Source organism: Solanum lycopersicum, chromosome 7 (assembly GCF_036512215.1).
Source record: "Solanum lycopersicum chromosome 7, SLM_r2.1".
NCBI lineage: Eukaryota > Viridiplantae > Streptophyta > Magnoliopsida > Solanales > Solanaceae > Solanum > Solanum lycopersicum.
In genome coordinates, this window is record NC_090806.1 from 64,997,331 (window position 1) to 65,021,472 (window position 24,142).

The 24,142-nt window shown below is 31.7% G+C and overlaps 4 protein-coding genes and 1 non-coding gene across 7 annotated transcripts; 3 read left to right on the plus strand and 2 right to left on the minus strand.

Moving 5' to 3' along the window:
• Window positions 1-259: 259 nt before the first annotated feature.
• On the plus strand, window positions 260-4,385 carry LOC101266651 (syntaxin-31). Of its 2 annotated transcripts, XM_069287086.1 has the most exons (2): window positions 844-1,870; window positions 4,059-4,385. In XM_069287086.1, the coding sequence occupies exons 1-2, from the start codon at window positions 945-947 to the stop codon at window positions 4,084-4,086; spliced, it is 954 nt and encodes a 317-aa protein (XP_069143187.1). In that variant the 5' UTR covers window positions 844-944; the 3' UTR covers window positions 4,087-4,385. The 2 variants fall into 2 exon arrangements, with proteins under 2 accessions (XP_004243345.1, XP_069143187.1); XM_004243297.5 differs by lacking the exon at window positions 4,059-4,385 and having other exon boundaries at window positions 260-2,001.
• Window positions 3,890-7,523, minus strand: LOC101267135 (uncharacterized). Of its 2 annotated transcripts, none has more exons than XM_010325432.4 (4): window positions 6,544-7,523; window positions 5,126-5,284; window positions 4,560-4,778; window positions 3,890-4,260 (listed from the first exon to the last, which is right to left on the minus strand). In XM_010325432.4, the coding sequence occupies exons 1-4, from the start codon at window positions 6,700-6,702 to the stop codon at window positions 3,919-3,921; spliced, it is 879 nt and encodes a 292-aa protein (XP_010323734.1). In that variant the 5' UTR covers window positions 6,703-7,523; the 3' UTR covers window positions 3,890-3,918. The 2 variants fall into 2 exon arrangements, with proteins under 2 accessions (XP_010323734.1, XP_019070559.1); XM_019215014.3 differs by having other exon boundaries at window positions 5,126-5,246; window positions 6,544-6,914.
• Window positions 7,463-7,535, minus strand: TRNAV-UAC (transfer RNA valine (anticodon UAC)). Its single transcript has one exon. It is a non-coding gene; the product is annotated as a tRNA-Val (tRNA).
• Window positions 7,536-8,880: 1,345 nt separating this feature from the next.
• Window positions 8,881-12,678, plus strand: LOC101266348 (tetraspanin-19). Its single transcript, XM_004243296.5, has 6 exons — window positions 8,881-9,493; window positions 10,357-10,456; window positions 11,278-11,358; window positions 11,456-11,560; window positions 12,050-12,247; window positions 12,359-12,678. The coding sequence occupies exons 1-6, from the start codon at window positions 9,321-9,323 to the stop codon at window positions 12,368-12,370; spliced, it is 669 nt and encodes a 222-aa protein (XP_004243344.1). The 5' UTR covers window positions 8,881-9,320; the 3' UTR covers window positions 12,371-12,678.
• A 6,364-nt stretch (window positions 12,679-19,042) lies between these two features.
• On the plus strand, window positions 19,043-22,781 carry LOC101266043 (expansin-B3). The gene is made up of 4 exons (XM_004243295.5): window positions 19,043-19,581; window positions 19,745-20,051; window positions 20,834-20,963; window positions 22,098-22,781. The coding sequence occupies exons 1-4, from the start codon at window positions 19,407-19,409 to the stop codon at window positions 22,287-22,289; spliced, it is 804 nt and encodes a 267-aa protein (XP_004243343.1). The 5' UTR covers window positions 19,043-19,406; the 3' UTR covers window positions 22,290-22,781.
• Window positions 22,782-24,142: the final 1,361 nt, after the last annotated feature.

Here is a 24,142-nt window from a genome sequence, read left to right on the forward strand (position 1 = left end):
AAGTTTTTGATTCATTTACTTCATAATTAATAGGTGAAAAATGGTGAACTCACTATATCTTTCTTAATAAATGTATCAATTCAAAAGTGAATAAGTAATTAGAGACAATGAAAATAGCTGATTAAAAAAAAGATTCCTCCGATTTGAGATTCATCAAGTTGAAAAAAAGAACTGAGTAAAGAGTTAGCTGAGTTTTCACAAGATCATAAAGATAAAAGGGAAAAGGTCTTGATATATTCCTCAATTTTATCATTTAGAAATGACATACCGTGCTATAAAAGTTGGTATTAAAAATGATTCATATATACTCATACTATTATACAAATAACGATATTTATATACCATTTCTAATAGTTTGAAAGTTTAATTGTCATTTCTCACATTTAAGTATGAAAGTAAAAAAATAAAAATAAAAACAAAAATAATTTAGGTATATTTTTAACGCTTACCTCATTAAACTATCATCATTTTGTAAATTTTATACCAAAAATGTCTCAAACTAAAATTTAGTCTATATAGTTTATCCATGTAATTTTAAAGTATAATACATAATATATGCTCTTTAACTAGACTTCAAATCATATGTATATTCTTCAATTTTGGATGTACACAAGTACACATTTAAACTTGTATAAAGTTGAATAAATAGACACATATGTCTTACATGTCATCCTACGTGTAATTTTTTGTTCTATGTGGTGTCTTATATGTATTGTTTTATGTAAGACTCATGTGTTTATTTATTTAAAAGTTGGATAGTTAATAAAAGTTAGAGGCAAAGTTATAATTTAAAACCAAGATTAGGATTATTATGCCTAATTTTAATAAGTCACCCTTGTTTCTAGCCACCAAAACATAAGGAAACTCTAACCAGATGCAGAAGGCTAAGCACAGAAAGTTGAAAAGAACAACAAACCTTACAACTTTTTTTTCCCCATTTGCCAATGGCTTCTTCCGGAGCTTGGACGTATCGAGATCGAACTTCCGAGTTCGCGTCTTTGTCCAAAACATTGAAGAAAATCGCAGGAACTACCGGATCAGATCATGAACCACAGCAGAATTCTGCCTCTTCTACCACAAAGGTACTACAAATTCCAGATCGATCTGAATTCAACAAGAAGGCTTCGAGAATCGGATTGACAATCCATCAAACCTTTCAGAAAATCGATAGGCTAGCTAAATTGGCAAAGCGATCATCAATTTTCGACGATCCAAGCAAGGAAATTCAGGAATTGACAACTTCCATAAAAAATGATATCACATCACTCAATGTTGGAGTTTCTGATTTACAAGCCCTTCAAGACATGGATGTAGCTGATGGAACTCATTCGAAAGATACAATTGTTCATTGTACTGCGATCTGTGATGATCTGAAGACGAGACTTATGGCTGCTACAAAATCATTCCAGGAGGCACTTACAATAAGAACGAAGAATATGAAAGCTCACGAAGATCGAAAACAGATATTCTCTACAAATCTCTCTAGAGAAAATCCTTTGAAACAACCTACAGCAGAGCCACCTCCTTGGTCAACTTGTCAATCATTAACGGCAATAGATGCTCAGGGAAGCAACCAATTAAGACGGAGATTGGCTTCAGACAATCCTCCGTCTAACGAATTGGAAATGTCAATGTTACAAGATCAGGTTCCGAGACAAGAAAGTTACTCTCAGAGTAGAGCAACTGCTCTTCAAAATGTTGAATCGACTATTTCAGAATTGGGCGGAATATTCACACATCTAGCTACCATGGTCGCACAACAAGGTGAGCTTGCTATAAGAATCGACGATAACGTTGATGAGTCATTGACAAATGTTGAAGGTGCACAAGGTGCTTTGTTAAAGTACTTGAATCGAATATCATCAAACAGGTACCTCATGATCAAAATTTTTGTTGTTGTGATCCTTTTTCTCTGTGTATTTATATTTTTTTTGGCCTGATATCGGTGGATATTCACTGTAATTGTTAGCTTATTAGTAATCAAAAATCATTTTTTCTCAATAGCTTGCTCTGAGATGTGTACTTTGCAACTTAGATGCTGGAGTAGCAAATTTCCTCCAGATAAACAGACAAATTATATCGATACATATATATCATAAAAAAACAATTTGTGCAAAGCATAACAGAAAAAAACTCTTTAATTTTTTTATTTTTTTTAATATTATTAGTTAAATCTGATTATATTTTGAATAATTTATAATAGAAATATTTTGTTAAAGATGGTGGCACATACACACCTCAAAAATTAATAATAATTTCTTTTTTATATTTTAGTATTTAAATAATCGATTAGTTAAATAAAATGAAAAATCCAAAGGTATAATGAAAAAAAATTCTAAAGTCCTAAATCGAACATAAAATTAGGTGAAAAATAATAAGCTAAATATTTATAAAATCGATCGATGTATTATTAGACCCTACGTTATTATTAATTCATGCGTTAATAATCTGAGTGTTCGAGTTTAAATTTATACTCCCTTTTTTTTTCCGCAATCTTTAATATTGTGCAAGATAAAATAAAATTATTAAATTCACTACAATCTTAACCGGCATGTCCCACTGTTTTACCAAACTAAACTTAAATTATTGTGCCTATGTTTTCATCTTTCGAGCTCAATTTTAATAGGCATTAGAATTAAATAATTTAAAGAACCAAAGACACAAATTTTAATAAACTAGACCTAAATTATTATGTCTGTGTTGTTATCATCAATGTAATTCTTTTATATAGCAGTCATGATTATCGAATTCTCATCGTATATGAGATAAAAATTATCTCATCACTAAAATAAAAATAATACCTTCAATTAAATATAAAATAAATTAATACACATTTTATCTTTGAAATTATTATAATTTCAAATGACCACAGGAATAAATAAATTAATACCAAGGTAGCACTTCCAATAGCACAAATTCAAACAATTACAAACCCTACCAAAAAAAAAAATACAAAAGAGAAATGTTTACAATTCAACACCCAAATTAGCTACAAATCACAAATATAGTAACCAACTCTATCCCAATTCCCAAACCCAAATTCCAAAACCCCTCAAAAATCACAAAATTATAAAGGGAAAAAAAAAACAAAGAATAAATCTTTTTCATCTAAATTTTCAAAAAAAAAAAATTAAAAAAATCAACTCCTCATGTGTCTGACCTTGTGCCAACCCTTCTTGCAAGATTCTCCAACAATTTTCACTCCCTTTTTGAAAAATGTCTTCAACTCTTTTGCTCTTTCCTTAACTTGTTTCTCAAATCCACCCATTTTTTCACTATCAAAGAGAGGATGAAAAAAAAATCAAAATTTTCAAGAATATATGTTGAACTTGTATTGGTCTCAAAGAAAAATGTGAAAGCTAAGGTTTATATAAAAAAAAGATATTAAAAAAAAAAAGTTAGACTTAGTGGAATCCAACGCATCAAATAGATATACACGTTGCGCTGTTCCAGAGGGACCTGGAATCTTCTTATCATTCGGAACGTCCATATTTGTTTTCTATATTAAAAATAATTATTCAATAATATTTATGCAATTTGAAAAATAATTTATCAATTTAAGTTTATAGTTATATTTTTAATGTATTAAATTTAATAAGTAATATAATATTGGATTTTTTTTTTCTTTAAAAAGTAATGTTTCTTGAAGCAACGGGTGGGAAGTGGGCCTTCTGCTTCTAGTATATTCCATTGACAGCTTCAACGCATTAAAAGTGAAGACAAATTTCTTCAAAAGATTTTAAACTTTTAAAGAGTAATGATTCCTTTTGAATCAAATCTCACCTGGCAAATGCTCAATAACAACTATACTTCTTTTTAACATAATCATATTTCCATGTTCATACAGAATTTTGAGATAATGAACGCACTATTACGAAAAAAATTAAAGTTCAAGAAGAGAAATTCATTATCAACAACTCATGATGTATATGTTATTAGTAAAGTTAAAGCATTGTATAATGAATGAATTACAATACAAGACTTTAAGTTTCCACTCCAGCAATAAGAGCATCCAAGGATTAAACCTATGATGAATAACTGTATGAAATTTTCAGCAGAAAAGTGAGCTGCACTGAAAACTACTGAGCTAACAATCACTGCTTCTTGCCATTTCATTGTGGAGGAAAGCGCGGTTAAGAAGACACCTCTGTAGACGATTTCTTCTAGCAAAGGGGTGACGATACAGTAGACTAGAATGCATGATGTTGTCGATATTGGACCACTTGAAAGAATTTCCTTCAAGATTGGATTGTTAACTTCCTGCAAAGTTCATGAATAATATTCACTTTCTCACACCATACAGCGAGACTACGATGAAGATAGACGAGAAAATGCATCTGTAAATGCACATTTACTTTATCTCCCACGATACTTCTAGATTGAACAAGTTTAAAATGCAAATAACTCGATCAATAACATACACACTCAAAATCTACCAACTTGTCTGGTGCTTTAGTTTTGCATGCTTCTAAGCTAAAACATATGTTTCAGCTACAAATGTAAACTTTTCAACAATCAAATTGATATTGCAGCTGAAAAAGGAAATGGAAACAGCTTACCTTAGTACCAACCAACGTGTCAGCGATAATTGATGTTATGAAAACTAAAACAACCAAGAACACAAAGCCAAGAGCTGACGCAAGTAACCAGTTCCTTTCACTGGTTGATTGCTTCTCTTGAAAGAAATCACGAAGCTTGTATTGGGGATTACCCGTACATCTTAAAAGAAGCAGAACCACAATAAGCTCTAACATCTGAAGTACAACTAAGGATAATGCCTGTGGTGAAAAACAAGCAACAGTACCATCAAATTGATTAAAATCACAAGTTAGCGGACTATTTTCTAGTTGAGAATTTAGACGTTTCAAATGCTACTACCCGAGTGCGATATGTTTCCCTTCTGAGTTCAACAAAAATTGATTCGATGGAATTAATTTATAAGAGTGAAAACTTCTGTGCCCAACAAGGAAACGAAAGACGCGTGATTTTTTTACTTTGAGTCGGCCAGTCACAAGAAGCAACAAACACGAGAAATTATGTGTATTAAGTTGATCACAATTCATCAAACTAGCTCACAGCAGTAGAATAATTACAGTTTATAATGTTACATAGAAATCTTACTCACCTCGGTCTGTGGATCAAGAACTGAACGATGCAGTATGCTGGTAATAGCAGACAAGCCACCAAAACTTAAAGGAACATGCACACTGAATAGGTAGAAAGCCATGCTGCTCCACAAACTTCCCCTATCACAAGGAGTATCTGATTTAAGGACCGAGAATCCCTATTACGTTGAAAAATGTACACTTATATTTCTGAATGAAAATATTGCACAAATTTTGAAATAGAAACTGAGTACAAGATCTGCTTATTACCAACCATTTCGTGACTATCCATTCCATGTTGATTAATCAGTGGAAATAGTTTAATCTTATGGAAATAGTTTAATCTTATAAATACAAGTAGCTATTTTCAAGAAAGTTTGGCTGGGTTTTGAACCACGTTACCCCACTCATTGGTGCTTCCTTTTTCAACTTGATTCAATTTATTAGTTACACAAAAGAATCTATTAGTACACTGAATGACTGAAAAGCTCACAACATCCTATGTCCACATCATGGAGTACTGAGGATCGATCTATCTGCTTAAGATATTTCCTGCAGGTTAAGTCTCTCGAAAAATTGATATGGATGGTTCCTGGATTATTTTGCTCATGCCTCAATTAACCACCTGGCAGACTATCTAGTCAACAAGCATAGGCCTTCCAGGGTGATCCCGTCCACCAAAGAGAGAAAATGGATTGATATCAAGTGTTGTAACTAGGATTAAGATCTGAGACCTCTTTTCTCCCGTGCCTCAAACACTAGCCCATACCTTTTGGCTTAAGACTTTAACTACCTCATCTTCTCATATCACTGCTGCTCATTCCCTTTAGGACGAAGTGTTTGGTACAAATTCTCCATAGGAAGTTAGAACCCCAAGTAGCCCGCTTTTATGTAGGCATAGAGTTTGGTCCAGCCCTTTAATCAACAATGACTAACTATTACATGTCAAACTGTTCAAGTTTTGGGCAGCTACATTAAAACAAGTTCCGCTCCAAACTAACTAGTAACCACCTTTTTCATCTCCCCGTTGAGGCAGATTTAGCTGTTTTCGGTGGATTCAACTGAACCTATTGCTTTCAGCTTAGACCATATAAACACGTGCAAAAAGAATGTATATCTTTTTTTAAGAAAAAAAAAAACAAACACCACTCTGAAACTAAGACTCTACATCCTCGATTCGCCTCTACTCCACTAGTTTTCACTACTATTTCATCTAAGATTTCAAATTCAACACCCTACACACCAATTTAGCTTCAAAATTAGTCAAATTAACTCTCATAATAAAAAAATGTCACATAAATTGGACCGTAGAGTGCAGAGTATTATACTGAAATTCAGAACATACTACCAAAAAAAACGTTCCTCTGTTTATACCAATCATTCATTTCAATCAATTTTCTTTTGCGCCATGCCAAAATACAGGGGAAAGGGGAGTTACCTCGGGGACAATTTGTGTGTCCTTATTTTTTATGCAATTGCATTTGGGATAAGATGTTGATCGGAAGAACTTGGAAGGGTAGAAATGATTGTGAAAATGTTGAGTAAATTTCAGGGATGACAGACAAATTGCAGGTCCACGGAGAAGTAACCCATTCATATTTCGCTTAATTTCACTTCCGGCAACACTTTGAGCTCAGTGTGAGGGTAGAGATTTGGCGGTGTTTGGATTAGGCCGGAGAATGAGTGTCAAATGCTTGTCGGTGTCGGGTAGCCCACCAAATTCATCTTCATATTTGAACAAAACTATGCAATATCCCGATAATATCACAGAAAACTAGTTTTTAACTCAAAAAAATAAAAAATTAAATTGAAATGATGTTAACTCAAAAAATAATAATTTAAAGTATCAAGGTCTACTTTCGATTTTTAAATTGTTTTAAGTTATTTTTAACCTTAATTCAAATATCTTCTTGAAGCGACGAGATACATGCTTTATATCATAAGCATATTATTATATTTCATTTTATAAAAATCTATTAATGCACGTTTAAAATGAGAAAGCATAAAATATCGTATGAAATCAAGTTGAATTTTTTAGATACGGAGTCGAAAGAAAAAAAAACACTTTGAAGGTCCAATAGAAAAGTGTTCACTTGTTATTATCAAGTTTAGGCATGTTGAGTTGAAATTGCAATAAAACCTTCAATAGAAAAGTGTTAACTTGTAATTATCGAGTTAGGCATGATGAGTTGAAATTGCAATAGAACCTTCAATTAAAAAAAAGTGTCAACTTGTAATTATCGAGTTAGGCATGATGAGTTGAAATTGCAATAGAACCTTCAATAAAAAAAAAGTGGCAACTTGTTATTATCGAGTTAGGCATGACGAGTGAAATTGCAAATGATAAAAAAGTATAATGTTGCTGCCCAGGATCGAACTGGGGACCTTTAGTGTGTAAGACTAACGTGATAACCACTACACCACAGCAACTTCTTGTTAGATGCAATCATTTTATAAATTTAGAATATAAGTTCAAGAGAAAAAAAAGAGCAGAAAGATGTTCCTAGATGGAATTTTATGAACCAAAGAGAAACTTCATCGTTAACAAACTATGGCCATTCCATTACGTTGCTTTTCCTGCAAAAAAATATTTTGGATTTTTAATTTGCTAGCGAGACTTAATGGTAAGTTTTATAAAATGATGTTTAGATTAATTATATTGTATAAAACAGAGTGTTGGTAAGTCAAGAACTCACACGTTTAGAAGATGAAAATAACAGAAATAAGGATGCTTGAATGAATGTGTTGATATACCAAGAAAGATAAGACAAGGAACAAAGATATACATATAGAGAGCAGGGTGGAATGGCTTACCACCTATGCGGACAAGATACGAGAAGCGAGAGTGAAATAATTTGGGCATATATAGAAGAGATACGAGAGTCCGTTGGAAGTGTTAGGTCTAAGAAGAGGCAGAGAAACAAATTTTGGGAGATGTAATTAGCTAAGACACAATTTATCTTTTAACTCATCAATACACAACTTTAGATATTAAAGAATTAGGGTAGGAGGTAAATTAGTAGGTAACCAAATGGTTTCTCCTTTCTTCACGGGAGAACATGATTCTAGTTTAGAGTAACTTCTATATTCCCTCTTCTTCGTATGAGTATTATTATTAGAAGAGAGAAGTATCGAATACACTTCTAAACTTGACAAATTATTACTTTCATTCTTGAACTATTTACAGTATCATTTATTAACTAACTGAAGCTAAATACACTCCCGATCTTGCAATATCAGTGAAATACACCCCTAAATTTTCGTCAAGTTTAGAAGTGTGTTCTACACTCTTTTCAATTTTTATTAAAAACTTCATGTTCGTACAAAAGTTTGAGACTACTTGTCATATCATGCGACATATCGAGAATACATGAGAGTGTATCTAAGTTTAGTTAATCAAATAGACGTGTTTTTAAGATTATCTTTCAATTTTAAACTGAAAGTGACAATATATTTCATTTTTATCTTTCAATTTTACACTGAAAGTGACAATATATTTCATTTTTATCTTTCAATTTTATTACTATTGTTGTTCTTTTATTTTTTACTATTGTGTTTAGTAGTATTTTTGGTTGCCAATAATTTTAGTTTCTTTAGCATTTTAATCATAATTTGAACTTTTTTTTTAACTGTCAAATATGTTTTGAAAAAGACCTTTCTTGAAGTATTTGAAAAAAATATATGTATTTTAAATACATATTATATTGTACAAATTATCTATTAAAAAAATCTCAAAAAAGGTTATTTAAATACAACCTTTCCTAATCAATGATCAATACAACTTTGAAATGAAAGGATCCATCTCATACAATTATTCAACCATATTATATATTATTTAAAATATATCGAAAGACTGACCACACCATTAAAAAAACAATTTATAAATTAATTTACTCAATCATACAATTAAGCTAATTGAAACTGAATAATATAAGTATTTTCCATTTTTTTCATCTACAAACGCCAACTGTCACAGCTAATTGCGTCTAATACGGTAACGACGTCAGCTCAATCGGTAATCGGCGACAAATTCAATCACTAAATTCTTTCAAATTTCTCCGACTCCGTCGTCGTCTCCGATTCCAACAACCCTAATCCCCTTAAGAACAAAATAAATTAGGATCAATTAAGGGTTAGGGTTTTCAGGAATTATATTCAGTTGAATTGTTAATTTCCGATCGATTTTTCGTTGAAAAAAGGGGGGAAAAGCAAAATATGACGAGGATGGCGAGGAGTTGTATGCAGTCATTGTTGAAATTAGTGAATTCGGTTATTGGAATGGTAGGAATAGCGATGATTATGTATGCTCTTTGGATGTTTAGGGTTTGGCATAAGCAAATCGGTCCTTATCCTCCTCCTTTCTTTGGACCTGATGTCCCTGCACCATGGTAAAATGTTGTTTCACTTTCTTACAGTATGTACCCGAGCTTTAGCATATAAATGGGTCCGAAAATTTTGATGAAAGTTAGTTACTTTACGTGATAGTGGGACAATCTTTGTTGCTTTAACAAAAGCTAGGACTTTTTTTTAGAAAAAATTGGGTATTGGAGTTCTTTTTGCTTCTTTACTTTGCTCTTTTGTGTGTGTTTTCTGCTTGTTGGATGCTGTAGGATACAAAGGGGTGGGGATGTTAATTTGCTTTTGCTTTATTGAAGTTCATTTCCGGGAGTCATGTTCAATTAACTATACCCCAGCTATCTGAGTCCTCCGTATCCCAGTACTCAATAGGATCCATTACGGTGAGACCTTATAGAGCAGACTTGGGGTCACATACCTCGCACTATGGCACGAACTACACGATTCTAATAAGAGCTTGCATCGTCCCACTAGCATAGGTACCAATAACAGGCCACACCAATGGTTATACTTGGACTATCTTTAGAAGGATCTAGGACCAACTGTGATTTGAATCATTTTATTACCTTAAAACGAATAGATATGAGGATATCGATATCATGCATCATGAATGGAATGCTTGATGGAAGTAGTTATAATAAGAAATTGACTGCGTACGGAAGTAGATGTAGGAACCACCCAGACCTTCTCTTTTTAGTTTTGTTTAGTAAAAAATAGGATGGTGTTTCTTTGTTTGATAGTAGAATTTCACACACTCATACAAATGTGTTGAGAATGATAATTTTCAAGATTTTGATATTCTTATGTTTCATAAAATGTGAGATGTTTGCTCTAATTTTTTTGAAATTGGATATTTGTATTGTAAATTTAGTGACACGACTTTGGTCTAATGTAGGTTCATTTACGCAACACTTGGTCTTGGAATAACTTTGTCTATAGTCACTTGCTCTGGTCACATTGCTGCAGAAACTGCTAATGGCTGTTGCTTATATATTGTATCCTTTCAATTATTTAACTTTAAATTGATTTATGCTGAATGATATTCGTCTTTTCAGCTGCCTTTAGTTTGTTGTTTTCTTTGTAGAGGGGTTGTGGGAGTCAGGGTGGAGATGAGTTCGTTTTGAGAATGTTGCCTACAAGCTTCATTCTACTCTGTAGTAATCAGCTAGAAGTTGAGCAGACCAATGGATTCTTTTTACCGTCTTCACCTTCTAGAGGGAAATTCTGTTGATTTTATATCTAGATTGGACTGCAGAACTTCTGCTCTACTAATGAGAATAAACAATTATCACTTTCTTTGTGATTACTGTTTCTATTTCATTTTGTGGTTTGATGTAATCTCTACACCTGTGATTGAGTACAGGACAAAGGAGAGGGACTCTTTTGCAGTTGACCATGTGCGAGAAATTAGAATTAAACGTCATTTTTCATGCTAATGCTCTTTCACCAAGCAAGCTTTTTTCTTCGCTTTCTTGATTTGATGCTTAACTGTCCTTGTTCCCGCTACCTTTTTAGCATATATCGTTATTTGATATTAGTCCTATTGCTCTGCGGAAGCTTGAGAACTTGGACCTGCTTCTAAGACTTTTATATGGGAGATTGGAATGGTTTCTAATTCGAAACTATTAGGATTAAGATGAATGCCCTTATTCAACTTGGCAGTGGTAAATCAGAAGTCTTTTTTCTTTAAGATTCTTCAGTTAAGTTACTTAATATGTACATCTCTGGGTTTTGTGCAAGGCTATTTAAATTAAAATCCTGCAGCATTAAGTGGCTATTCCATTAACACTGTGATGTCTCTCCTTAAGTGGTATAGTACATGGTTTTTGTCTTCCTACTTCTCATGATCGAAGCAGCTGTGACTGTAGATGTATTCCTTAACAGAAACTGGCAAGAGGTACTGCAATTAAACGCACACCACATGTTTTGATCTTAGATAATAAGCTTTTAATAAACTTTTGGATATTGATTTGTATTTGATTTGACCTGATCAGGACTTTCCCGAGGACACGACGGGGAATTTCGATGAGCTCAAACACTTTGTAAAAGATAACTTTGACATCTGTAAATGGATTGGCTTGTCAGTAGTGACTGTGCAGGTCTGTTTCTTTCCACTCCCATATACTACTATACTATGATAAATTGTTTTCCTTCTTTTTATTTGGCAATATAAATACTCAAATTAACTTCTTTATATGATTTATCATTAGTGCACGGCGCTGTTTGAAATGAGTGAGATAAACCTGTTCCAAGTGATTATTACGCTTAATGAGTTGTTCTTTTAATTCATTCTCAATCACTCCAGTCTTCTACCTTCTTTACTGTAACTTATATTCTGAGGCGGTTGATTAGAAGGGAGGTTAGTTGATGCTTTTCTGCCATTTCCATGTATTTGTCTGATAATAATATTGTGGGTTCATGTGGCTGGAATTTGTTACTAGACCAGAATGTGTATCTGTTGCATTTTCTTTGTTATAGGTCCTAGTACTACAGTGGTGGTTGTCAAATCACAGATTGAAGTCCTTTCAGGTTTCCCCCGCTCATATTCTTGCTTGTTTGACCATTTGCCTATATCTTTCCATGTGCAGGGGCTAACCATATTATTTGCAATGATCCTGAAAGCTCTAGGGCCACATCAGGAAAGGTGTTATTATGAGAGCGATGATGATTATATTCCCGACAGAGTCCCACTGTTGAAGAGTTATGTTCCTTCATCTTCTTATGTTGTCGGTGACCCTATGTATGGACCTAAGAATGATGCTTGGAATATCAGAATTAACAGCAAGGTAGGCATTCTCTGCAGATCCATAGGAAAGAATTCATTTATGTGCTCTTTTCAGTAGACATTTGGGTTGATGATATATGATCTTACTGGTTTGTATTTAATAAATATGCAGGCAGCCAGATGAGCTCCAAGTTCATTTAATCAATCAGCAAGAACCAAATTCGCGATACAATCGTTTGCATTGTGAAGAATGTGTTTAAAGTTGAAGGTGGAATTAACCTTTGGTAGAATTCATATAAACATATGCAGTGCTTGTATATTCCCGATTCCATAAACTCGTTACACTTGTTGGACAAGGTGAAAATTTAGCTGTCAAGCGTCGAAAAATGCCTAGTTTAATCGCTTTATGTTTATATTATTATATATAGTAATGTAATAGTAGAATCATGAAGTTTACTAGTACAAAAAAGAAGAAGGAATCTCATCGTTGAATTCTTTTGCTGTATTTACTTATTTGTCTGTCCCTCTTGTTGAGTAACAAAATCAATCATGCTTGTGTTATTATAAGTAAAAGTGGAGACAATGTAGATCTTCTCAAGTACTTCTTATCGTTGGTGTTTCCTTTTTGTTATGATATTACAAGTCTATTAAAGATAAATTTCACTCAAATGTAGTCTGTTTATAACACTTCGACAACAAACAAAAAAGTAAACTTCGAAAAAAAATTATGTATGTATACATTCTTCGAGGAATGGATATATATTTAATTGTGCACCCTTACGAACAAAAGTGTAACCACACCTTTGACCTCTTCGCTACCGCTCGCACCACTATGATCAGTCGGACAAAATATTATCTCTCAAGTTAAAAGAATTTCTCTAAATTAATTTTGTGATCACACTTCTTCAATCTATATGATTTGAGTGACAATTTCCGATATATATTTTTAATTTAAAAGCCACTCACTATATAAGAAACTCCTAATAATTCTACGAAGAACAGTAGTGATGTCTGCTGAATGGAAATCAAATATCTATCACTTAATTATGTATTCACAATAATGGTACTTTTCCGCTTTAACGAACTCAAAATCATTATTTTAGCAGACATTATGACAAAAAAATCTTTAAATTACTTTTAATAGCTTTTTCAATTTAGCTGCCTGTTTAATTGTGGTTCGTCCAGTTTTAGTTAAACAATTAATATGAGAATCTAAATTCAATCTTTTGAAAAAAGTGGAAACTCTACGTAATTAGCGCAATACAATTAATTAGATAAATTATGCCATCTTTAACTTTAGGACTTAATTAATTAATATGCTAATTTTTTTGTTTGCTTTATCAGTATGTACCAGTGCTCTCCACCAATGTGATTAGAAGAGTGAAACTTATATTGAAAAGTTAAAAATAAAATTGTTTTTAAAGGATTTGGGGATTGGATACTCTGTAACAACATCCAAGTTTGTAATAATAATATATAATCTCATTTGTTGTATTCATAAATTACACGATTTTTTAAAAAAAAGTTCATCAGAAACAGTACTATTATTTGTTTATATTCCTCTTTTTAATAGATAAAACACTATTAGCTTATGTATTTTTAAAAAAATCACATTTTGCAAAGTCGCTGCAGTGGCAGCGGTTTTGTTTTTTCCAGTGGAATAAATAGCTGTTATTCCAGCGATTTTGCCGTTTTGGTTAATATAAAATTTTATATACCATTTTAAAATTTTTATTAATATTTTATACCCTTTAGAATCCGAACTCGATAAAACACTATTAGCCTATGTATTTTTACCTAAATAAAAGAAATTAAGTGCTCACTTATTGGGATAGAAAAGGAAAGAACGTGAAACATATCATTAAGTAAATACATGATTTATTCTTCAAATAAATTGATTTTTGTTTTTTGTTTTTTGTTTTTACAAATGGGCAAATCTTTTTTAAAAAAAATTCTTAACCATCAAACTTATGCCTAATAGAGAATAAATTCAATAAAAACGAGAAATATAACACATAAAATATAAATTTATACCTCAGGAAAAAAAAATTTACCTTAATGGACAAAAAGTACCAATATTATAGCCTCAATGACCCACAAATCACCAATATGTCCAAGTTTTAAGACTTTTTTTACAAGATATTTAATTTTCTTTCTTAATGATATTAACTTTTTTTTTTTGTTGAAGAAAAGAAAAAAATGTCCTATATTTTGACAATAAATTTGCATTTGAACTTCCAACCACCATTCATGCCACAAATTATGCAGTGAGACATCTTTTTAATTCTATATATATTTATTATATAAATAGACACTACCTTTTCTACTACTAAAAAATTCAAGGTGTGATAAAAAGGGAAATAGAGTCATGTTTCCATTGTTTTTGATTATAAAAATTGTAAATCATTATATCTTCTTTCAAATGACTTTTAAACTTGCTAGGTTGTGGAAGTTATGAGCATTGTACTACACCTAGTTATTAACTTATATAGACCAATAATTTAATACTCTATAGATTCTATAATAACTTTCACAATCCAATTCTCGAGAGTTAATTTGATTAATTTTAAAAGTTAAATTTGATTAGATGAATTAAATTTTAAAATTAAAATTTGATATTTAAAAATTGTATGAAAAGTACAATTAAGTGCACTTTTTCCATATCAATATGAGTTGTGGAGTGAGATTGACCGAATAGACTTTCATAGTGCTCACATGGTTTTATGTTGAATAGTTTTGAGTTGTCTGATGATTGCTCTATCTCTTAAGAAAGGACGTGAGGGAAACTGTTTTGCAATAAAAGGGATATTCCCTTCTCTGATGCGCGTTATAATTATGTTATTCGACTCTAAAAATAGCGTGACAAGTATTTTGGGATACGGGGAATAGTTTTTACACTCATAATAGTTAATTATGTCTTATATTGCTAGTTTAACATGACCCGTCTTGGACATATATCATATAAATTGATCAATTATGAACCATCGCATGATATCTTAATTTATGATTTCTAAGTCCATGCACACACACATATATATATATAGGGAGACAAAATGATGTTAACAAAGCTATACTGAAAAGATGAATCTTAAAAGAATATGCAGATCTTATTGACTAGGACTTTATTCAGGCATGTCTTGTAAATAATTTGTAAATTAAGATGAAGAAATAATCCTTGGTGAGTAATAATATAATTCATTTGTATTTTTCATTCAATATCCAACAACACTGAAAAGCTTTAAAGGTAGAAAAAATCTTTAATTAATTAATCAAGAAAGAAAGAAAAAGTTGTCGGCATCTAATATTTCCAAGTAGTAATATAGTCAGGGACAAACAGAAACATAATTTATGATGTAATTCAACTTTTCTTGCAATTAAGGCGTAAGTATTATTGCATTACATTTCGTTGGTTTAAAAACTTCACCCGGATGCTCTCATTTTTTAAAGTTTAGTGTGATGATCTACGCAAAATAGTGAGTCAAATAGGATTGACAGAGTTTTAGATTAACAAACTATTGAAAACGAGGAGAACATGACATTTTTAGATAAATTCTCATAGAAATGAGAGAGGAAAACAAAGAGTTTTAAATATACACAATATAATTTTACATGGTACACACTTTCAGAAGTTGAAACACAAATTTGTGATAGCCTAGTCCAAAGCAATATATGTGACATTTACTTGGATAGGGACAAACTAAATATGGTATTAGAGCATGTATCCTCTTAGTACAATGGTTTGACAAATTTTAACGGGAACGTTGACTTTCTCGTCGTGATCGTGGTGGTGGTGGTGGTGATGGTGATGGGGAGGGGGCCGCTGTTATGCCGCTTAAGTAGAGAACAAGTTAATGAGTGTAAGTCATGTAGGATTAATAAGATTCTAAAGATGAGATATACATGAAATCTAAATCTCACATCAAAATGAAAGTAAAAAGTAAAAAAAATTATATGATAACATTCAACTTGACATGATATGCCGGAATTTTTAACCAAACTAAGTTATTATATAAAACAATTTACCAAAGTAATACATTTTTCTAAAATTTAACAAAACTAGTATAAACGTATTTCACAGTAACGTTTTAGGGTATATTTTATTTTTAAAAAACTAACAGCATTAGGTTGATATACGTTACTGTAAGTAACGTTTTACTTTTAAAACGTTATTTTCAGTAACGTTTTACTCCTAAAACGTTACTATGAGTAACGTATATCAATCTGACGCCATCAACTTTTAAAAAATAAAATATACCCTAAAACGTTACCGTGAAATACGTTTATACTAGTTTTGTAAAATTTTAGAAAAACATATTATTTTGGTAAATGATTTTATATAATGGTTTTGTTTGGTTAAAATCCCTGATATGCCTCTTGATAGAGAACAAGTTAATGAGTTTGAGTCAAGAAGGACTAATAAACTTGTAAAGATGAGATATACATGAAATCTAAATCTCACATCAAAATGAAAGTAAAAAGTAAGGAAAATTATATGATAACACTCAACTTGACATGATATGCCGCTTGATAGAGAACAAGTTAATGAGTTTGAGTGAAGAAGGACTAATAAACTTGTAAAGATGAGATATACATCAAATCTAAATCTCACATCAAAATGAAAGTAAAAAGTAAGAAAAATTATATGATAACATTCAACTTGACATGATATGCCGCTTGATAGAGAACAAGTTAATGAGTCTGAGTTAAGAAGGACTAGTAAACTTCTAAAGATAAGATATACATGAAATCTAAATCTCAGATCAAAATGAAAGTAAAAAAGAAAGAAATTTATACAATAACACTCAACTTAACATGATACACACGTTTTTAAGACTCAAATATAGCATAGTCCAAAAAATAAATTTATACGAGCTTCGGTATAAAATAGACAATATGTGTCACAGACTTAGATCTTGATCTAATCCTTTCTGCATCAATTTTTTCCTAGTAATAATAAAAAAAAATCCACCACATTTATTTTAATTTAATAAAAATGATTAACTCTATGGTAAAATTCTAGTCAGCAAAAGCTGCCAAACTCATTCACACAAAACTACAAGTCCACATATATATTTGAGAACAAAGACCCAAATTTTCCCAAAACCCAATATAACAAACAATAGTAACGGCAGAATCATCTATTCTTTTATTTTATAAAATCTTATCAAAAAAAAATAAAAAATAAATAAATAAAATAAAATAAAATAAAATCTTATCGAAATGACGATTATACCCTTTTGCACTGACAGTTGATTTTCTGAAAAGACGAGAAGAAGCTTGCTGAATTAACGCCTTAACCGTCGGTGGGGCCACTCTAAATAAAGTAGTGGCACTATCGTTATTAAAATAACAAACGATGGGTCACATGGACATAAAGGGTGTTGCTTGACTGGTTGGTGTGAAATATTTTTAGCAATAAATAATATTAGTTGGTCCATAAATTTTACTCCATTTAGGTACACAATTCTACTCTGTCCGTTTCATTTTACGTGGCACTATTTTATTTTAGTCGATTCTAAAAAAAATATTATATTTTCTTATCTGATAAGTATTTAAAGGTACAATTTCTCTTTTACCCTTGTTGGTTCCACTTAACTACTCTAATACATTTATGAGGAAAGAGAAAATTGAGTTTACTTTTTTAAAGGACAATTTGATAAACTTTTTAAAGTATTCATTATTTTTTAAATTCCGTGATGGATCAAATTCTGTCACATAAAATGAGACGGAGAAAGTAATTTATATTGATGAGTAGAATTTAAATCATAAAATCTTAGGAATGTTTCAATTGATGATAAAAGAATATATTTAATATGATTAATTTGTCAATATAACGAATTCTTGTGCCTACGGAAGTTTTCCGAAATAAAAGCAAAAAATATTTAATGTAGATATTTTATCATAAGTTCAGATATTCAATTAGAAATCATAATTTAAGTGTTTAAATAAAATATATGAAATTAAAGAATTGTTTATGTATGCGATTTCACTGTTCTTTTCTATTGAAATAAGTCCCTTAAACTTAGTCCATAAATGTACACAAATTATTCTATTCGGTCCGTCTCATTTTACGTGGCACAATTTTTTTTAATCAATTCCAAAAGAAAATATCATATTTTCTAACATAATAAATATTTAAACGTATAATTCCTCTTTTACCCTTGTTAATTTCACTTAAATATTTTAATACATTTATAAGGAGAAAAAACTTTAATATATTTCCTTATATTGATGAGTAGAATTAAACTCATAAAATCTTAGGAATGTTTCAATTGATTATAACAAAATATATATTTAATATGATTAATTTGTCAATATAATAAATTCATGTGACTATGGAAGTTTTCCAAAATAAGAAAAAACATATTTAATATGACTAATTTGTCAATATAATGAAGTCTTTGTGAATATGAAAGTTTTCCAAAATAAGAGAAAAAAAATATTTAAAGTAAATATTTTATCATAAATTCAGATATTCAATTAGAAATCATAATTCGAGTGTATTTAATGTTCTTTTCTATTGAAATAAATCAATAAAAGTAGGAAAATTAAGTTTTTCATGTTGATTTTCTTTCTTGCTCTTCCTTAGTAGCGGTAAAAGAATTTATGTCCCTACTTAATTTTGATAAATTTTCCCCAATCTAATCTACATAAATTTCATGAATCTCTTGGTAGATAAGTTTGACGACTCATTAACAACGTAAAATCTAGTGTTCTTGTCTTATGGATCTAATCTAGTAATAGTTAAGGGATAACCATAGTAAAAAATTCAAAGAAAAAAGACATAAAAATATACAACCAACCTATTCTTCTGCGTAATATATTTATATTCAGACCCAACTAAATTTAATTACGCATCAAAAAGTTTCATATTCAATATAAAAAATATACTCACTAAATAATTTTTATATTACATAAAGCTCGAACGTGAAACGTTTAGCTTCCCACCAAACACACCCAAAAAGTTACATTAACCTTTTAGCATTTTCCCTCTTTATAAAAATCCAATTCCAAAAGTGCTCACACTATACCCACAGCCAAAAACAACACACTGTCGGCAGACACACCTCCCTCTTTCCCTGTTTCGTTGCTCTGTTTTTTTTTTTCCCTTCTGTTTACACACAGCACTCTCTCGGTTTCTCCGCTAGCCGGAAACTGAGGATTTATACTTCTTCTAGTTTTCTTATAATTCTACTGGTGACCCACATTTTACTTTCATTATGGAAACTCACTCCCCAAATTTCAGTTTCACTAAGCTTTACTCTGTGGTAGCTGTAATTGTGTTTTTTTGGCCGTTCATGGCTTCCGCCGGCCCTCTCCGTCGTGTTGTAGACACACATTGGTATCCTGCTACTGCCACGTGGTATGGTAGCCCAGAAGGCGACGGTAGTACTGGTACGTAAATTCCCAATTTTAGGGTTAAAATTGATTGTTTAGATGTTATAAAATGTAGGTTCTGCGCTCTATCAACTGAGCTATTTAAAATTGTTGGGGTTTTTTTTTTTTTGGGTAAAGTAGAACTGATTTTGTGTTTTTAAATGGTGGAATTTATGTTCAGGTGGGGCATGTGGGTATGGGTCAATGGTGGATGTGAAACCGTTCAGGGCCAGAGTAGGGGCAGTGAGTCCGATTTTGTTCAAAAATGGTGAAGGATGTGGGGCTTGCTATAAAGTGAAGTGTTTAGACCGTTCCGTTTGTTCGAGAAGAGCTGCGACGGTGATTATTACCGATGAATGTCCCGGCGGGTATTGCTCCGGCGGAAGAGTTCACTTCGATCTTAGTGGCGCCGCCTTCGGCCATATGGCTGTTTCAGGTTACGGCGGAAGCCTCCGTGACCGGGGTGTAATCTCCATCCTCTACCGCCGGTGAGTCATTGAAGTGAAGAAAATTTTTTTGTCGTTTTTTATTCTTGTTATAACGGTCTTGTTTTATTTTTTCTATTTTGTTCATTAGTGTTTAGTGGTTTGTGTTTCATTACTCGTATCTCAAAATACTAAATTATATCTTATTTTATTTTTATTAAGTTTATTGACTCAAGCTAAATGAATTTAATTTTAAGATGAAATATTTTTGTATTTGGGTCTCTAAAAATAAATTACGATAACTATTTTGAGACGGAAGAAGTATGTCATCAAGTTTTTGACATGGCAGTGTGCTATTTTTGTTGACAATGACACCCTCTGTTCAGTGACAATGTTGGGGTTATTTCTGTCAATTTTTTGTCATTTACATTTTAGTATGATTAAAAATTCTTTTAATAATTTGCCCATATTCACAGTTTCACACACAGGAAATAGTGAATTGTTTTCTGTTTTCTGGTGTGTTGTTTCTACTTATTTTTATCCTTTTTGGTCAAAAACTTCACTGCTCTTTTCTTGGTTTGCATAAATTTAAGTCTGACTGCTGACCCCACTTTTCCTCTGACCATATTTATTTCTATTTTTGTGGTGTCCGACTAGCTTGCTCGTATCACGATTAAAAAAAATAAAGAGTCTATTATTTCTTACCCGTATACATATTGGATTATTTTGTTCATTAAAGTTCGAACAGAAGGAAAGATTGTTAAATGTTTTCTTAAAATTGAATTTATGATTCTCAATTACTATTAGATTACATTCATAATACAATTTTGTGGTTTAATTTGTAGAACTCTATGTAAGTACCCTGGAAAGAACATAGCCTTCCATGTAAATGAAGGCTCAACACCTTACTGGCTCTCTCTTCTTGTTGAATTTGAAGATGGAGATGGAGATGTTGGATCCATGCATATCAGAGAGGTAAAAATATCTATAATTACTAACCTTTTGTTTATTGATCATTTTTTACACTGTTATGTCAAGATTAATGTGATATTTCGGAGGACATATTGCTTGAATCCTTCAAAAATGTTGTTCTACCGTTGTCGATATCCTTCAGCGAGGCATAACTTTTGGAGGATATGACACACACGGACGGAGTAATATCTTTGAAGATTCTAAGCAACACAGTATACAACTAAACTTTTTATTTGAACAGTCAAACTGAAAAATGAAAGCTTGTTAGATTCATAATGATTTTTGTGAATATTTGCACTTTAAGTCAAAAGAAGCTTTCAAGTAATACTATTATAAAGGATAGGAAAACATGTTATGGTCACTCTACACTTTCACTATTATCAAAAAAATGCTCTTTAAGATTAAAAAGCTCTGTTTTAGAAGAGTCTTCACAATTTACAAGAAATGAAAACTACTTAAGAGTATTATTAAAACAAATCCGAATATCCTGGAGGCTTTAAGAATCACATGGTGCCAACAGACAAAAGCTAAATCTTTGTTTGACATTTATGAAAGATTCATTTGGCCTACTTTGATACTCTCTCTCTCTCTGCCACAATCACACACCATTGTTTTACCAAAGAATATATTAAGCATCTTCTTCTTTTTTTGAGTATTAAAAGTTTATCTCCATCTTGGCTTGTTTGTCCAAAGTAATATTATGCACTTTATATCACTTTTTTTTTTTACATGCTTTTCCTTTTTATCACTGTTGTTCAATAGTGCAAAAAGTTGCCTTAAAAAGTACAATGCAAAAAAAGTGTCCTTTTTTCCTCATTTTTTTTTATTGAGGGTGTGTTTGATAAGGAATCTTTTGTATGTTTGGTTGGTCAAAACGTTTTGGACAACATGGAAAAAACAAGTTCCTTAAAAATCAAGAATAGTTTTTCCGGTGGGAGTAGGAAAATCTAGTTCCATAAATAGCATTTCAAGCTCATTGTCTCCTCCCCCATCCCAACGCGCTACCCCTTAAAGAGTTTTTCTAGATTTCATATATGTTACTGAGACGATATCTTCTTGCTTACTTGCCAAACACCAGAAGTATCTGACAAGCAAAGAATAATTGTAGAGATTATTAACAATTGCTAAATATTTCAGGCAAGGTCAAATCAATGGATAGAGATGTCACATTTATGGGGAGCAAATTGGGCCATAATTGGAGGGCCATTGCAAGGACCATTTTCAGTGAAGTTAACAACACTCTCCACAGGAAGAGCCCTTTCAGCAAGAGATGTTATTCCAGGCAATTGGTCACCTAAGGCTACTTACACCTCGCGGCTTAACTTCTGATCTATCGATTGCCCTTCTAATTAGCATGGGTAACAATCTTTTCTACCTTATTTTTCGCCAAGGAAAAGTAGCCGTTTGGATCGATACAAGTAATAGTATCCAAGGCTCTTTCTTGGTTGTTAACTTTTTTGTTCTTGTGTGGTTAGTTATAGTTAACAAGGTTGTCAATAGTAGCCTTCTCCAAAGGAGAGTGAGCTCTTTCGCCTTGTGTTTTTTTTTTCTCTTCTTTTGTGTGTAGTAAGTTTGATTTTTTTCAACGACCGTGGTGTCAGGGTTAGCTTTCTTGCACCTCGTCACTGTCACCTCCTATCATCAATAGGTACCAGGTAACTCTGTCTACTAAAGCTAGGACTGATAGGAAGAATTACCTAGTGGAGGTCCTTTGTGTGTGTGTTTTAACTGAGGATATATAGAGGACCAAATGAATGCACATGTAATGTAATGTTGAAACATGAATGAAGTATGTGGGGGACCTTTCTGCCCTTTTGTGTAGTTTGGTTCTGTTTCTGAAGTATTAAATATCTTTGTCACTGTTCAATAATGTACTAATAAGATAGCAACATGAAAAATATGATAAAAAATCATCAACGGTCACTATATATATATATCAGACAAATTTTCATTTTGTCTCTTTAGAATCAAGTTAATGCAAATCCAATCCTTGTTAATATTATTACCTTTAAAAGATATGAAATGGGTTTTTGAGTTTAAAAGTTAGATCATTTGATGAAAATTATCTAAGATCAAATAATTCACTCACAATCGATATTTAACTTTAACACCCCTTTGTATATAAAGAGAACAAGTTTGTCTCAATCAATGAGAGAACTTAACATCCCACCAAAAGCTCTACGCCTCTACACATGCGTTGTGTCCATTTTGAAGAAGTCATTTTCGATAGACGTTTAGGATAAAATGGAAGACCAAAAAGATTTTGACCTTACTATTGGGAGAATGTGGTGGGATCTCATTTCAAGATTGGGGCAAAGCAATTGGGTGACCAGTTGGCATGAATGCACAAATTCTGAAACAAACACACCTCTAGTAACTAGTTTTCTTCGCCTCAATTTAAATATTTTAATATTTTTACACATAATATTTAAAAATAAAGATAGATTTTTGAATATTAGGATTTTAAATTTATAATGATTGTAATATTTTACGTCTTATAATCTTAAATTTACTAGATCGAATGTTGAAATTGAAAAACTTTTAACAAGGATAATATTTTTCCAGAGGTGGAAGTGGTCCCATTAACTATACCAAAATTAAACACTTTGTAACATCATAATTGGGATTCAACTGAGACACACTCTTATGCATGTGCCCAAATCCTCCAAAAATAAAGGAGAATCCACACTTGTGAACATTAGAGGCCTCTTAGGTTTTTTATCATAAATTTTGAAGTTAAAATTATAAAAATCGAGTTTTTGAAATTTGAAGTTATGTTTGAACATGTATAACTTTTTTTTTCCGGAAAAATTGAAGTTTGTGAGTGAAAATCCTAAAAACTCAAATGAATCAGATTTAAATTTCATAATCAAACGAATATTTAAAGACAAACATACAATAGTAGCCCTTCCCAAAGGAGAGTGAACTCTATGCCTTATGTTTTCTTCTTTTTTTTGGGTGTAAAAGTTTTGATTTTTGGTTGTTTGTAAGGCTATGTTTAGTGGGGGATCCTTTGTGTGTGTGTTTATTTTAACATGGAAAGGACCTAATGAATTCACATGTAATGTAAATGTTGAAACAAAAATGAATGATGTGGGGACCTTTCTGTCCTATGGGTAGTTTGGTTCTATTTCTTACAATTTATTATCTTGTCACTTTCGATTTACACATTATATTATTCA